Here is a 17,001-nt window from a genome sequence, read left to right as displayed (position 1 = left end):
TTATTGTAAGATTATAATATGTCGCACCTATCAGGAACTAAGCAATTTATTGGATGAAAGGGACCGTGACCCTTCAATTTTTTGTTGTTGATAAATGATATCTTAGATCAGTTATTTAATTATTAATGAGATAAGATCTTTATCTCCCTTAATTTTGAACAGAAAAAAAAATCATTATGGGATCTTTGAGAATTTTTTTGAGATTTTTTGAGATCTAGGACATTTGTTTCAGTATACGTGGAATTTGTTACCCCCTTGTAATGAGTTTCTAAAACATACTAAATAATTGAAACTCGTCACTCTTCCATGACAAGTTTCATATAATTTTATTCCATTTCATATGTCGAGTTTTATTTTTTTAAGTATGTTTTATAAACTTATCATCCCATGACAAGTCCACGTGTACTATAACAAATGACTTAGACATCAAAATAATTTTTACACATCCCTATTTTTCAATTTCCCCCCAAAAATTTAAACCTCATTAATAGCCTCATGAAATTGTGAATTCTTTTAACGTTTAGGGGGAGAAATAAGGGATAGAACTGAAATTTCAGAGACAAATTACTAGCAGGGTTGGTTAAGTGGTAAATAACTTGATATTACTCAAATATGTATCAAGTTTGAGGTTTTGTGTATGCAGAAAATCTTCATTGGGAGACTCGTCTACTAAATTCATGTGTGAGACACGAATCGGAAGGGCAACCCCAAAAAATTTAAGGGATAAATTTATAAAAGTTTAAGGAGATATGAACTTATAAAATTTTAAGAAGACAAAAACAAAATTTTAATCAAAGATACGAAGAAAATATATAAAACATATAGGAATTTAAAAATTTTAACAGGGTAATTGATGTCACCTGTCTCTCTCTCATCTATCCCTAAAAAATATGTGTACTTTTTTCTGAAAAAAAGTTGATTTGTTCTATAGATGAATTGAATATCACGAATCAAGTATTTTTTTTAACATCCCTAAGATTAAGATGTGACTTTGGTTTGTTAAAAGAAAAAGAAAACAAAGTTATCATGTTAAAAGAAAACTAACCGACCAACAATTAGTTGGTTTGTCAAGTAATGTCAAGGGTTCGAATCTTAACGTTTACGAATGGAGTAAATTGGGTTGGAAAGGTCTTCCTCATCTCAGCAGTATCGATTTGGATTAATTGATCAATAAATTAAATAGTAGTAATTAATTTTTAATTGAGAAAAAAAACCAACCGGGAGATGTGGGAATATCCCTGTTTTTAAGTGTCTTATTTGATATTGAAAGTTTAACCAAAACGCTACTGTAACAATGTAGTTATCAAGATCGCCGGCATTTTCAGAAAAAATAAAAACACTGTAAACACTAGATTGTATGTCTCCATATTACAAGAACAATTTGAAACTTTAACAAGTTTGATGGCAAAGGAGCCATAAAATTAATCCATCCCAATTTAGCTAAAAAGCAGCTTCTTCTTGGATTCTTCGTAGCATTTGATTAACAGCTGCAGCAATTTCATCCACAGTGTTCAAATGGCAACCTTCCTCCACCTTCACACTAATCGAATACAAACACATTTCGTTCATCGTCGTCACGTTGAGGTGGAGAACGGCGAGCCGTAGGCCTTGTAATCCAGCAACCAGTTTCAGAAGCTGTCTGGGTCGTTTCTTCGACAGTATCTTCACATTTGCATGTGTCTCCGCCATTGTCACTTCTATCTCCGCCATGCTTTCCACCGTGGCTGCGGCTTCGGTGGCCGAGAATTGTGGGAAGGAGAAGAAGTCGGCAAACGGCAAAGAATGACAGCCATTGTGTTCTGGTTGTTGTTGAGTTGTCGTCCTCTTTTCAGCTTCCATGGAATGCAACTGCTGCTCTAATTCCTTAACGAAATCGATGGCTCCGCCGATTATCGATGCTTGATCGCCCTGGGAGAAAAAATTGTTACTTCGTTAGGGCTTAATTCATCTTCAAACATGATTAAGTTATGTAAAAGAGAGAGATTTAGTTAACAAACTAACCCTTTGAACATAAGAAGATGGCATCAAGGATTTGAGCACAGACAGGTACTCATTCATTTGTTTCCGGCGATTACGTTCAACTGTAATATGAGTCATTCTCTGATTCTCTAGCTCTTCTTTGTTCTTGCTGCTCCCTGTTCGTTGGCGTTTCCGTCGATTAATCGTCGTCGTCGCTGTTGCTGATACCGGAGGGAATATTATTCCAGCTGCAGGGAGAGATAGATCAACGGTGCAAGTTTCGGGAGAAGAATAAGGATCCCATTGATCCTTTGCATGTTGCATGATTGATTTAGTGGAGGAAGAGTCCCAATTTGCACTGTTGTCAAAATTTCCCAGAAAAGCTTTATCTTCATTCTTTAAACAGAAGTCGTAGCTCCCACCGCCGTAGGACCCGCCACCCACGGTGGAGAAATCGTCGGAAATGTAACTAGTAAACGGGTCTTGGGGGTAAACTACAGCCTCTAACGCCATGATTGAAAAGACAGAATAAAAGGGAATCTGAAATGGAAGATGAAAGAGGGTAGGCATTCAAAAGGCTCAAACAAAGTCTCCCTTTTATCATGTAATCCGCCATGAAAGAAAGAGGTGAAATCATAAGAAGAAATGAATAAAATAAAAGCAAAAGAGAACAAAAAACTACAGCATGCTGCACGTGAGGTTACATTGAAGACCAGTCGCTGGACCAGAGAAAGATTCTCTTATGGCACTTCAAGAAAGACAGACACCAATGCTTTTCAGGATTGTCCTCAAAAACTAAAACAACACTTAATAATTATTATAAATTACATTTTTTTGTGTACGTATTATTCCAAAAATAAAATATTCTCATATAAACAAGTATTGCTTACGGATAAAAATAAAAAGGATAACTACTAAATTGGTCAATTTACTTTCATACTTGTACATTTTTGTTCACCAAATTCAAAACATTTAAAATTTTGCCACTTATCTATTTATGAAATTTTGACCACTTATGTAATTAATTGCTACATTTTGATCACTAAGTCGTTAACTCCCATTAGTTTGGTGAGGTGGTACATTAGTCAAAAATAGTTAAATTTTAATTTTACCCTTAAGCTTTAGATGAAGTATCACTTTGTCCCCTAAACTTTAGATAAAATATCAATTTGGCCCTAAATTTTGACAAAATGAAATAAAATGATTTTTATCTAAATTTTAGGGGGTAAAGTGAACTTCATCTAAAGTTTAAGGTCTAACTAGTATTTTATATAAATTTCAGGAGTAAAATTAAAAATTAACCACTTTTGAGTAACGTGCCACATCATCAAACTAATGGGAGTTAATGGTTCAGTGACCAAAATGTAACAATCAATTATATAAGTGACAAAAATTTAATAAATCGAAAACATAAGTGACCAAAACTTAAGTTTTTTTGAATTTACTGAGTAAAGGTGTACAAATATGGAAGGAAATTGTCCAATCCAATAATTTTCCATAAAAAAATATTACTCCTCCTATATTTTTACAGAGAAAATCCGGATTAAGGAGGATTTAAATTATTAAATTTTAAAAAATAAAAAAACTAATTAAATATTTAAATTTTAAAAAATAAAATAAAATTTAAAAAAACTTAAATTATCAAATGTCTAATTCTTCTGTATGGACAGTATAATCTCAAATCATATAATTATATCCATTTTGTGTATATTGATAATATATGATACGGATATCGAGTAAATAACTTTTTCTTATGAACCAAACAAAAGAGAGGTCTGTAAATAGATATGACTGAATTTTCATTGATAATAATGTGATCGGCGACACTTGTACGTTCAATTGAGAAAGATTTACAGGGAAAAAAAAGCTGATGATAACCCAGAGAAGATCCTGATGATGAAGATCTATTAAGAAACTGCAAAGAAAAAGCAGCTTAGCTTTTCTCAGGTGAATGCATGAGACCACGTGATCTTGCATGAATACATGTAATAATTCTTACAGTTCTTGTGTTTTTATTGTTTTTATATGTTTTATAGTAATCTATAAGAAATTTTATGTAATTAATATTTCAATTTCTCATAATCATCTAAAATTCCAAACTAAACATAATTGTGTTTAAACAAAAGTTACCTTGAACGTGGAAGGGTCTTGGTCTCCAACCTTTTATGATTTAATTGTTCTTTCAATTCCTATTAATTTTAAAATAAATAAAATTAAATCTTGATCACTTTCAATTTTCTCGGTTCAATTATTTTGTAAACATCTATTAATTTTTCAATCAATAAAAATAAGTTATGACTCTAGCCTTTTTAAATTAGTCTAAAGTAATTATAATATAATTTTAAAAACAATAACTGAATGACTAAAGTAATATTTAGATTATTAGATACGTGTTTACACGACATGTGAACACGATAAGATACCTGAATTTTTACTGTTAAAAAATTAATTTAAAACAATTTCTTTTATGTGTGTTGCTTAAACAATAATATTGTCTGACCAGAAGAAAAACTTAACAGATGCTCTCCTTTCGCGACCCACCGGAGCAACTCGATGCCACCAAAAAAGTTCGCTTTAAGCCCCCGGAGGAGGAGGTTTCTGTCCAAGATACTGAGATGATCATGGATGATCCATTGCCTCCCGTGACCTCCTACGATTCGGCTCTAGCTGGCCCTCCGACTGCAGATAATATGAACGAAAATTCTGGAGGCCCTACGAGCGATGGAAAATATCGGATTTTAAAATAAATGCAAAAATAAATAAATTCGGAGCCGTATCGACCTTTGGGTTAGGTAGGTCGAATACAAAAAAATTATCTTTTAAAATAATTTGAAGAAAAATAATTTTAAAAGATCAAAAGTAATATGCGTTTAACCAGAAATTCATTTTGAAAAAGAGTTCGAGAGTTGATTACAGGTGGGGAAATTAACACTCCACAAAACCTGAAATCGGTACCTAATCGATTATACGTCATTTAAATATTGAAAGTAGCAAATTTGAATATACATTTAAATTGTGATACTTTTAGAAAAATTAAAAGAGATGATTTTATACGAACAATCATCGAAAATACCTTTCTAGTAAGTTAAGGAGGTATTTTTATAAATTCATTGTACAAAATAATATTACCCTAATTTTTTTTAAATATAACAAATATATAAAATAAAAAAGAAAAAAACAAAATCATTTTAAAATAATAGATATTATTTTATTCGAGCAATTATGAGAGACACACTACTTATTAGTTAAGGGATGTTATCCTAAATTCCTCGTATAAAATAATATTGGAAAATATTTCAATTCAGCAAGAATTTTACAAACACGTTAATACATGATTAAAATAATAAGTATGATAACTTTAGAGATTAAACTATAAGACTAACAAGAGATTAAGGCACTATTTCAAATTAACTAAATAATAAAGAAGATAATATAAGAATCAAATATTATAAGCACTGATAGTGAATAAACCCATACCTTTTGGACCAAAATGAAATAATTCAAAATTGCATGCCAAAATTAAAGAAATAAAAAATGCATAGCTTATGGTGACCAAAATAATACGCACTGAACATAGGGGCAAAATCAGAAACTTTCATAACATATAACAATGGATTAAAATTACAACATTACAAATTTAAAGGCTCATTTAAATAATTTTCCCAAATAACTTTAATTATACATTCAGTGACTAAAACATAAATCCATAAAGTAAAGAGCCTAAAACACAAAATTAAAACCTCTTAATCAGTGACTAAATCAAATTTTCTAAACCCCAAAGGGATCTCCATGTAGTTTACCTATGCGCTAACAGGTGAAACGTAACCCCCCTCAAAACTACGTTGTTTTGGGGGGATAAATCCCTATTATATGTTTTTGGTCAACCCATTTTCCCAATTTTCTTTTCAGTCGCTCGACCTCCTTCCCCTTTCTCTCATTTTCTCTCTTTTTTTCTTCTTTGTTTTATGGGAAAATCCTTTGTTGGCCATAAATCACCGTAGCCACCACCGCGTAGAGCCCTGATTTGGTCATCTCTCACTCCTTAACACTTTCTATTTACCCTAACCCTTAAAAAAACCAATTTTAAACTACCCACCCCTAAAGCCTAAAACCCGAGACCCAAAAACCCAAAAGATCGAAGATTTACCTTCGATAACAAGGATTAATGACTCCGGTGAGGCGAACTACGGTCGGATCTAGCCAAAGGTACGTTTTTTTTGGTTTGTTTGTTTTCTTTTTCGTTCTTTTTTCTTTTTTCTCTCTGTTTTTTCTTCTGAAAACCGAATGCTACCTCTCTTTTGTTCTCTGGTTTTTATACTTGATCTGCTTAGCTAAAGCTAGAAAAAAGAGGGAAATGATTCCCCTATGCCTCTATTAATTTTCCCTGATTTTCGGGATTTTTCTTGAGTTTTCTAATGGGTTTGTTGACTTGGTGATTTGAGTTGTCACTGTTAGCTGAGATGATGACGTCCGGGCGGTGGAATGGCAGCTGTTGGATGAAGAGAGCAAACGACCAGAACAGTGGCGGCGGTAGAAGGCATTAACAGACTACGGCGATGGTACCGGGTGATTAGGGTTTCAACAACCCTAATTGGTTTGGGTTAGTGCATTGGGCCTAGCTGTATTTGGCCTCGGTTCTTGGGCCAGTTATATTTGTTTGGTTCGGGCCAAAACGGTTGGGCCTGCTGAGTTGGGCTTGTTGTATTTGTTGCCCTGCAAATGAAATTAATTATTTAATAATAATAATAATAATAATAAATAGATAAATAAAACTCCGGATAAAAACCACTATCTACAGATATCATCAAAGGTACGCGTTTTGGTCAGTCGCCCATTCAGTTTTCTGATCGAGCGTATAAACAGATGGAAGAGAGTATGGCTCACACGGTTTTACTGAAACTTTTAGGAAGAAACATTGGTTTGAATGCTCTTACCAATGAAACCCATGCTCTGTGGAAGCCGACCAAACCGTTCACTCTCATGGATATCTAGAGTGGCTATTTCCTCGTTAGATTTCAGAATGTCGAGGATTACATCAAGGTCTTGGCTGAGGGTCTTTGGATTATTTTTGGGCAATATCTCACCGTACAGCCTTGGTCGATGAACTTTAGCACATCACAACCTTATCCAACAGCGGTAATCGCTTGGATTCGTTTTCCTGACTTACCAGAGTATTTGTACAACAAGAAGATTCTTAGTAATATCGGTAGTCTCGTAGGCAAGATGACTCGATTAGACTTTCACCGTGACACCAGCCATAGGCGAAAGTTTGCCAGAGTTGTTGTCTACGTGGATCTCATGAGGCCGCTAATTTCCAAAGTGGTCGTTGGTGAGAAGATTCAGGTTGTGGAGTATGAAAATCTTCCCAATGTTTGTTTTTCATATGGGCGCTTTGGTCACTTAAAAGAAACATTTTATGAGACTCATCAGTCTAATCAGTGCCAACATGGTGCTATCCAAAATTCTGGCCATAGCAATAAAGCGGTGGAAGGTTCCAATTCAACGCTTCAGATTGAAGAACAACATGTTAACAATGTGAATTTGTCAGAATCTAGCCATTATAACCCGTGAATGATACTTGAACGACGGCGCAGACGTCAGTAAAATTCAACAACAAAAAAACAGAGCAAATCATGAAACATACGGAAGTCGGATCAAGGTTTGAGTTTTTAAATGGCAACTCTCTCAGAAATGAGAAAGATTCTCTTTTTACCCGTGCTCGAAATGGAGAATTGAATCTTAATTACCTTTTCACATCCAATGCTATTAATATCTTGGGGGGAAATATCCATTTTGAACGCACTAATCCCTTCCTCGCAACCAACAATAACACTAGGTTACACGCTCAACCCTTAGCTGGCAATCATGATTGCGTGACACCAACCCATAGGAAATCAAAAAATAATTCTACAGCCCCTAAATCAAAGCAGACTGGTTCAGTGGAGCCTACTTTTCGTTTGGCTTCAGTGTAAACCATGAATGATAATAATGTGATTTAACACGTAGACTCCATGTTGCATGACGATAGCTCCAACGTGCACATGCAAAATTTTGGCTATTCAAGTAGACTTGATTTAAATCAATCCGAAGTGGTAAGTGTTAATGTTTCTCGATATATTTCAAATACTAACCCCATCTTCAAAAACGCCTTAGGTCTGGATGGACAACAAATGCAAACTTCCTTAGACTCTAACCTCCACCAAGTGGTTGCGTTCAATGAGGAAGCCAATGCTCGTGAGGTTCCGCCTACTTCCCATCAAGGTTCAGTTAATGTGAAACATCAAACTTGTAATCGCCATTTTTACCTTGACAGTAGCCATCTCCACGTTGCAGCTCCAGCAGAGTCCACAAGCCCAGAACAGCTGTCCCTCCACCACAACAGTGTTCCAGTAGCTTCCAACACCATAACAGTGTCCCTCCACGTTTCAGCAACTTTCACGTCGTCGGTAGCTCCCACGGCCTCCCTTGCTCCACGTCCTGAATCAACCCATCATCACAAAAAATAACATAATGTAAATCTTTATTTTTTACATATAAACTGGGGCTATAAAAACCCCATAACAATGTGTAAATTGGGAATTGGGACGGAGGAATCAAGAACAATACAAAGAAAATCAGAAACAAAAATACAACAAAGGTTATTTTTACATTTGGTCTTTATTTTTCAGTTTGGTATTTCATATTTTATTTTTTTCGAAATAAAAAAAATCAGTAAGAAAAAAACAGAAATATAAAGGAACGATTTTACCTCGTTCATAGTTCTTCGTCGGAGTCTAGGTTGCCGGAGAAACGTCGGTTGAAGAATCGGAGAAAGGCTTGAGATTTTTAGTCTCGTTTTTTGTAGTTTAATCCCAAATCGGGATTTAAAATTTTTTAAGGATAAATTTGTAGGTTCGGGTTTTGTGTGGGATAATCAGAAGAGTGTTTGGCCACCGATTTACGGTGGTCGGTGTCAAGGCCTAGGCGTTGAATGGCTCTCGACCGAGCCAAGGAGAAGAGAGCTTTGAGTTACTGAGTTGAAAGAAGAAGAGAGAAAGGAGAGTGTTAATGGAGAAAAATGAAAAAGAAGGGACACGTTACTGGAAAGGAAAAAAAAGTGAGAGTTGTTATCATTTTATTATTTGGGTAAACTACACATAAGGTCACTGGTTTTTAGGACCTTCTTATTTTGTTCATTTATTTTAAGGGTTAATCATGAAATAATCCCTCTAATTTAGAAGTCTATTTACAGTTTAGTCATCGATTATTTATTTATTTATTTTATTTCGATTTTTGCATGCTAATTTCTATTTCCTTTCATTTTAGTCACTGAAATTCATTTCTGAGCATATTAATTTTGCATTTAAATTTTAATTTATTATATTTTAGTCACTAAATTAATATATACTTTTAAGGTAAAATATCATGATTAATCCTTTTAATTTTAAACAAATTTAATTTTAATCCCGTATAATTATATAGGTTAAATTACACTGATAATATTTATGCTTTATGATATTTCGAATAATGTCCCTTAATTTTTATATTTTTATCACTATTTATATATATGTATATATACATGTAAGGTCAAATACCTTATTTAGTCCCCCATAATTTAATTAATATTTATGTCAATCACCAATTAATAATTAGGGTTAATTACACTATTAGTAATTATATTTTCATAATACTTCGAATAAGGGCTGTAAATTTTAATATTTTACATTTTATTCCTATTATTTTTATTTTATTTATTTCAGTCACTATTTAATTGCAATTTAATTTATATTATTATTATTTCAATTTCAATAAGTTTAAATTATTACTTTAATTATTATGTTATTATTAGTTAGTCATATAAATATATAATAAGTAGTATTTATTTATTTATTTTATTTGTTTCTATTAAAATCCTATTTATAAATTTAATTTTATAAATTACTTTTAAGAAAATAATCATATTTTAAATATATATTTATTTTTCAATATTAAGAAAGGGTAGTCTTAAAGCATCTGGATGTCCATTTTCTGATATTTTTAAATAAATAAATATTTTATTTTTATAAATTATATATATTAATTTATTTTAATTATTTTTAGAGAAATGTTTTATTAATATTTATTTATTTTTTAATATTAAGAAATGGGCTGTCTTAAAGCACCTAGAAGTCATTTTCCTGATATTTCTAAGTAAATAAATATCTTATTTATAAAAATATAAATATTTTCTTAAAATTATACTAATAAATTTGAAATAATAGAATTATGAATTAAGTATATTTTTGAATAATTAAAATTCTAATAAAAGACACAATTTATAATTAATGAGTACCAAATTTTGGGAGTTATAGGGGTGCTAATCATTCCCTAAACGTAATCGACCACGAATCCCTTTTTATTATTAAAAAGAACGAATCTTTGGTTAAAAAGAAGATCAGTTTATCTTTTAATTGATGTTTTCTTAAAAACTCTTTTAAAAGATAATTTTTAGGTATTCGACCTACCTGACCCAAAAGGCCGATGGCGACTCCCAAAACATTTTAAAAACCATTTATTCACATCACTTTTCCCGCCGAGTAAAAATTTCGTGCCCAGGCGAAAGCCGGTTACGACAGCTTGGCGACTCCACTGGGGACTGGTCAAACTTTAAAACCAATTATTAATTGTCTCTATCAATTAGAAAATTAAAAATTCATATATTTAATTTTTAATTATTTCTTTTCAAAAATTATATATATATACTTATTATTTTCATAATATTTATATGTTATTTTAATTAATGCTTTATTTTCAAATATTAAATTTTATTATTTATTTGTTAGAGGTTTGAACATTTCTCCTCACATACAACACTTGCATCGCATAAACATAATCTCTATACTTGAGATTTGTCCCTTTTAAGTGGGAGTGAAAGCGACGTCTTCGTGAGAATTTATTCTTCGTGTCAGACCTAGCAAGTAGCTTTCGGGATTCATATGTTCTATGTCTTCGTGAGAATTTATTCTCCGTGTCAGGCATAGAGAAGTGTATCCCCTCTAATTGAACTCAATCCACTTTAGTCTGTGATGGACTAGGATAGAGGGTTAGCAGCCCAAGGAGGCACTAACAAGGACAATTCGAGTTCCTTTACTCTTAGAACTGAAACCCTGCATATAATAAACCTTAGAAATTCTCCTGATCTAAGACTGTACTGAATCTCTGTCCGTAGGTGTACACAAAGGAGAAATAAGCTTTAGCTTTTAATTTATTTTATTTTCTTTTTCCTAAATAAATGCATGCGTACTAGAAATCTTGCAGTTAGGTTAATTTTTCCAAACAAAGCATGGAACTAGAAAGCATGTGGTTAGGATTTATACCTTGATAGATAGAATTTTTATTTCTATTAATTGGTACTAACCAATTTATTTTCCTTTCTCATTTTATTTTGCTCTAACTTGTTTGCATGGATTTCTTTTGTTTGCATTGCATGATCATGGCATAATCAAAAGGTGTTGACTTGAAAGACTGTTCATCAAATTGGAAAGAAATCGTAAATGGACAAAAAGTTTTATGATCAAAAAAAATATGTTGCGGCCAAGGAAAGACATCCTGAGGAAACTCCGAGGATGGAAGCGAGCAATGCACACAGAGTTCCTACTATATTAATACCAAAAGTACTCCACAAAGATCCTGCCAGATTGATACCAAAAGCAGTCTATGGTAAGAGTATCAGTCAGGGCATTCAGAGTAGAGGAGGTTTTTATGAAGCTCAAGCATGTTATTTGAAGGACTTGAATGACCAAAACAAGAAATTGAGCACAGAAGTGGAAACCATGCATGAAGATTTCCAAAAGATCAATCAAGCTTTTCAAAATGCTGGCATAGGAAACACCCTAGGAGAGTGTATAACAGGGGTCACCAAGCTGAAAAAGAACTGCAACATATACGTAGATCTTGTCCAAAAACTTCTTGAACATAAAGGTTCTCTTACCAGGGAAAATGAGAAACTCCGAGAATTAACTCAGAAGATGAAGAAAAAAGAGAATGGCATGGAAGAAGCCGCAGTCCCGACAAACAATATGGCCGATAAAATGATAGACTTAGCTAACTTTACAAGGAATTGAAGCAGACTGATAACTCAACTTTTGAGCATGAATGGAAACTAACTTGGCTTTAGAGAAGTTAGGAAGGAAAGTTATCCCCTATATGTAAAGTTTTGTTGAAGTTAGAATTGAAAGTTGTCTCCTATATGTAAAAGTTTTGTTTGATGCATAGAAACTTTTTTGTTCAATGAAATATGTTCTAAGATGATCACTCTTGAGTAACACCTTTTCATACATACATTGCACTTTGCATCTTTGCATTTTCATTTATATGTTTACTTTTGTATGGTACAATTTGCATTTTTATTGTTACATTCACATATTTACATTTGCATTTGCATTTTGCATTTTTTTTCATTTTTACGTTTGTATTTACATTTTCATTTTTGCATTTGCATCTTTGCATAATTACATTTTATTTCAAACTATTTTACATACATTCAATCATGACAACGTGGAATAATTCGTGGAGAATTCCATGACAGAATTTTTAAAATCAAAGTAGAGCTAACTTGGTCTTCCTAAAGAGGGATAATAGCTATGAATGAGATTTTAGCAAGGGTTGGTAGAATCGAGAAACTACAAGAGCAACTTATCAAGACTCAACAAGATATGATTGATCAAGTAAAAAAGTTCCAAGGTGAACAAATGGATCAAGCAAAAAAATTCCAAGATAATTCAAAAGAGCAAATGACAAAACTAATGGATATGGTGAGTATTGTGATCTATGGAGAGAAATCCTTAGAGGATCCTGTTGTGAAAGATTTAAATGGGATTATGAATGATGTAGCTGATGAAATAGAAACAAATGACCAAGAACTCGTCAAGAGATATGGAAATCCAATAAAGCTCCCAGAAAAGGCGACAAAGATCAAGCTAAAGTGAAGCATAGAAGAGGTTCAAAAGCCATTGAAGAAAGCTAAGAAAGGCAAAAAGAAAATGATACCTCTCATTCCAATTCCAATCTCATATTCAGATTAATTACCATTTCTTTATGAAAATGACCTCATAACACTAATTCCTCCAAGGCCTAATACCTATTTGCTTCAAGATTGGCAGGGTGTCAAGAATTCATGCAATTATCATTCTGGAGAGTTTAGCCACTCTACGGAGAATTGTAGGATTGTGAATTTAAAGGTCCAAGATCTTATAACAGAAGGATTGCTATGTTTTGAAGATAGGAAACCTAAGATCCTAAAAAGCTCAAAACTGGTCGAGAAAGAGAAATTTTTGAATTACTATCCGTCTCATGATGTTCAAGAGTCAAACATTCAAAGCAAACATTTTGATCATCATTCACATGGTATTCAAGAAAGCAAAGTAAGCAATTGTAAGGAGGCAATGATGTCAAGGGGAAATTCTACCTAAGTTTCCTTTAGTTTCATGCAGCAAGTTATATCTTGAGTTACTCAAAGCCCAGATTATTACTCCATGTCGAGCTAAGCCTTTGTTTCTTCCATACCCGAGTTGGTATAATGAGAAACTCTCTTGTGATTATCACGCTGGAGCCCAAGGATACTCCATTGAAAATTGTGGTCGCTTTAAACAATGAGTTCAAGACCTTTTAGTTCAAGGAATCATAGAGGTGGATGATCAGTCTGTTTTGGTCAAACAATCGAGAATTAAACATCAAAATGGAGTTGGTAGTATCAAAACAAGTAAAGTACATGTCGTAGAAAACGAAGAAAACAAAGTACTTGAGCCAAAGATAAAACGTTCAATTCTCAATACTTCTCTGATTATAAATGATAAAAAGTAAAATGAGAGGTAATTCGAGACTGACCCACAGGTTTAAGAATGAATGGGAAAGATGAAACTCTGAAGAAACCTCAAACGCCTATATCAAATTTTTTTAAAGACCAGTGAAAAGAGTCTGGATACAAAGAGTCTGGTGAATATTACTCCAATTACAGCCACAATATGTGTTCAGAATCAGGACAAGGCTATCATCCTTAGTAAAAGTTGTTCTGAATCCAAAAATGAGCTCAATTACCAGCCAGAGAAGAAAAAGATGATGATGGAGACTGCTCAGAATAAAGCAAAGAGTTGTGTATCTGAAGGCTTACCCAAAGAAGTTGACACAAAAGATGATCAAGAAATGGGGGGGGGAATGAGGAAAATCTTGGGCCAATTACACACCCAACATTACTGGAATGTTGGGATAGGCTAAATAAACAAGTGGAAGTTGTTATCTACCATTGTATTACTTTTCTATTTTCAACATCATGTTTAAACTTTTTTTGTTCTTTTCTCCGCCTTTTGTGCAATAAATAAATTTGTGTTGCTTATTATGGTTATGAGCATTGAGTCAATTTTGCAATCTTGCAGTTCTTTGAATATCAACTGGATTAAAAAGCTCTTCATGATTAGAGTTATAATCTTTGACAGAATATCAGGATTGAAAACCAGAAAAACAAGGACCATTGACCTTACCTCAAAAGAAATACACCCAAACACTATCCTATTAGAAATATGAGATAGCCTACTCCTATTGAAAGAAATACAAAAAGGCTTGGTATTTATATAGGAGCGTACAACATGGGGCATCGTTGATGTATTACATTACAAAACCGATTAGAATATTTTTCTATTGATGATGTTCGATGATGAACATAATTTTTTACAAATAGGTAAATCTAGTTTAAGTCAGTTGCTTGGGAATTGAACTCTAACTAAGAGATTTTCTGAATTCCACCAAAACACCTAGACTATTGCAGATTCTTCTTAACAAGCTTAAGAAATTGGATTTGGATACCCATGTTATATTATTATATACAATAAAGCTTGAGTTATCCCCCTAAAGCAATTGGTTACTAGCCTCGGCTTTATGGATAATATTCAATTAGTCTGTTATGCTCAAACTGTCCCTCTAGAGCAAATGGTTAATCGCCCCGGCTTTATGGATAATATTCAGCTAATCTATTTATACTATTATATGCAATAAAACTGTCCCTCTAGAGCAATTGGTTAATCGCCCCGGCTTTATGGATAAGTTTCAATTAACCTGATAAAGGTGATTATATTATTATATACAATAAAACTGAATTCAGCTAGCCAAAATGGCAAATGTGTTAACAAATGGACTAAGGGAGTTACGAAACACCTGTTATAGTCAACTTCACACAAGCACTCAGAAATTTCATTTTTAGACCGATATTTTCGCACTACTTTGATTAGATGAGTCTAAATAAAAGATTCCAGAGAATTGAAATGGAAGGACTCTAGAAGGTCTAGTAATTGGCAATCCTAGTTGTGTCATTTTATATGTATCCGGTTAAAATACCAAGTCCTCAAAGTGAGACATGTGACAAAGTTCACAAAGAGCGAGAGATGAGTGACATCTTAAATAGATGTAACCATAGAAAATAGGAAGGCCATCCTGAAACCAATCCAAATTTTGATATTTGTCAAAGAGCTATAATTCTTAAATTTTAAAGAGTTGTTAATTCTTTTGATATTCTTTGAATTCATGCTTATGATTTGATTTTATTGTGAACCTGTGATAGGCAACATTTTACAAAATTCTTTCATTATTCGATAAAGAAAGGAGGAAAAACATTTTTCAAACAAGACAGTCTCAAATGAGGAAGGTCCTTAAAGCAGATTGTTGCCTATTCTACATCTATTGTAGAAAGAATAAGTCAGACCAAAATGATGAAGCATTCTTGAAATCAAGTGGTCTGAGAAGTCGGAAAGTTTGGGGAATTGAACTCATGACGCTCTCTTGTGACATTATTAGCAATTCATCAAGAAAGATTATCACTTATCTCATGTTGAGGGCGATAAGCATCACCAGACAAATTATTTTCCCCAGCCATCAATCCTTGTTCTCTAGAAGATTACATCACAAAGCTATAAGTCGCATTAAGATGTATTATGGGAATGAACAAGTCACCACTTGCACTCTGGTTATACTGTGATATTGTCTCAAGTAGAGAAACATCATTGTACTTCTTCCATATTGATCATTTTCTTTGTCAGGATTAAATCCATTATGTCATTCAGAAGATTGCTGAATTTGAAATTGAGAACTTATGGCACAGAATAAGACATTGGAACAGATTCTACACTTGTATGCCTTTCATATTGGGTAACATTGGTTAGAGGATTCCAAAAGTTGAGATAACCAGTTTTACTATCAGCTAAACCTTTCCATGGTTCGGGAAGAGTGGGATATGGTAGTGCGTATTTTGGAGCAGCAGAAGAGATATTCGATGTAGGAGTCATTGTAAGAAAATACACTAACAAAATTCTTCTAGTTCATCCTGATGATGTTTATTTCTTCCGGAAAGGTTATTACACAGGATGCCACCGATAACAAGGTCAAATCCGCCAAATCTACTCATCAATTGCTCCAATTGATCACCATTTAGTTCTTGCGCATCTGTTTTCAAAGGTATGCCAAGACATTAGAAGGCAACCTCTGCATCACCGATCCCAAAAAAAGATAAGACATTGATACCACCGGGAAACATGTCTCTAGCAGATCCTCCTCATGTATGGTTTTTAGGGAAACCTAGAAGCATTTCCACCTCATCAGGTTCAAGTGAAACAACGTTATTCCTTCCAACCCATACCAGATTTTATTTTCGGCACTCATCAAGAATATACTTCTGGACACTCGAAGGTGGCTCATTGTCATAAGTTTCAAGAACCTTACAGATTCTTTCTGTCAATTTGGCACTTACTGTACATGTTTGTAAACATTTCAACTTTGTTCTGGGATCCCAGGAAGGTCATCAGTTTGTTATCAATGGAAAAGTATCATGTATGGTGCGGGAGGAACCGGAATAAGAGGAAATTTGTTCTCAATTGGCAGATTATGAGTATAGCCACTTTTCTGTATAGCAGCACAAAAATACTTCGAATCTACAAATTCTGGCTCTACATCATATAAGTACCGAGACATTTCAGTCCAAACACCAATTGGAGCAAGTGCCATGTTCTCATAGTAGAAATAAGGAGGCTCAATAGCATCTTA

The 17,001-nt window shown here is 33.4% G+C and overlaps 2 protein-coding genes across 2 annotated transcripts; one reads left to right on the top strand and one right to left on the bottom strand.

The window, feature by feature from the left end:
* Window positions 1–1,395: 1,395 nt before the first annotated feature.
* LOC120203069 (transcription factor bHLH96-like) lies at window positions 1,396–2,740 on the bottom strand. The gene is made up of 2 exons (XM_039203433.1): window positions 2,002–2,740; window positions 1,396–1,908 (listed from the first exon to the last, which is right to left on the bottom strand). The coding sequence occupies exons 1-2, from the start codon at window positions 2,527–2,529 to the stop codon at window positions 1,441–1,443; spliced, it is 996 nt and encodes a 331-aa protein (XP_039059364.1). The 5' UTR covers window positions 2,530–2,740; the 3' UTR covers window positions 1,396–1,440.
* Window positions 2,741–6,822: 4,082 nt separating this feature from the next.
* Window positions 6,823–7,530, top strand: LOC120203051. Its single transcript, XM_039203419.1, has 2 exons — window positions 6,823–6,929; window positions 6,972–7,530. The coding sequence occupies exons 1-2, from the start codon at window positions 6,823–6,825 to the stop codon at window positions 7,528–7,530; spliced, it is 666 nt and encodes a 221-aa protein (XP_039059350.1).
* The last annotated feature ends 9,471 nt before the right edge of the window (window positions 7,531–17,001 follow it).

The sequence above is a fragment of the Hibiscus syriacus genome, unplaced genomic scaffold (assembly GCF_006381635.1).
Source record: "Hibiscus syriacus cultivar Baekdansim isolate YM2019G1 unplaced genomic scaffold, ASM638163v2 tig00009023_pilon, whole genome shotgun sequence".
NCBI classification, from domain to species: domain Eukaryota; kingdom Viridiplantae; phylum Streptophyta; class Magnoliopsida; order Malvales; family Malvaceae; genus Hibiscus; species Hibiscus syriacus.
This window is presented reverse-complemented; position numbering and strand designations above follow the sequence as displayed.

Bases quoted from the DNA above. Each gene is read 5' to 3' on its own strand.
- LOC120203069 (XM_039203433.1), bottom strand. From the start codon at position 2,529: ATGCCTACCCTCTTTCATCTTCCATTTCAGATTCCCTTTTATTCTGTC. The intron at 1,909-2,001 runs GTTAGTTTGTTA...TTTTTCTCCCAG, and splicing joins CATCTTCTTATGTTCAAAGG to GGCGATCAAGCATCGATAAT.
- LOC120203051 (XM_039203419.1), top strand. From the start codon at position 6,823: ATGGAAGAGAGTATGGCTCACACGGTTTTACTGAAACTTTTAGGAAGA. The intron at 6,930-6,971 runs GTTCACTCTCAT...TTTCCTCGTTAG, and splicing joins CTGTGGAAGCCGACCAAACC to ATTTCAGAATGTCGAGGATT.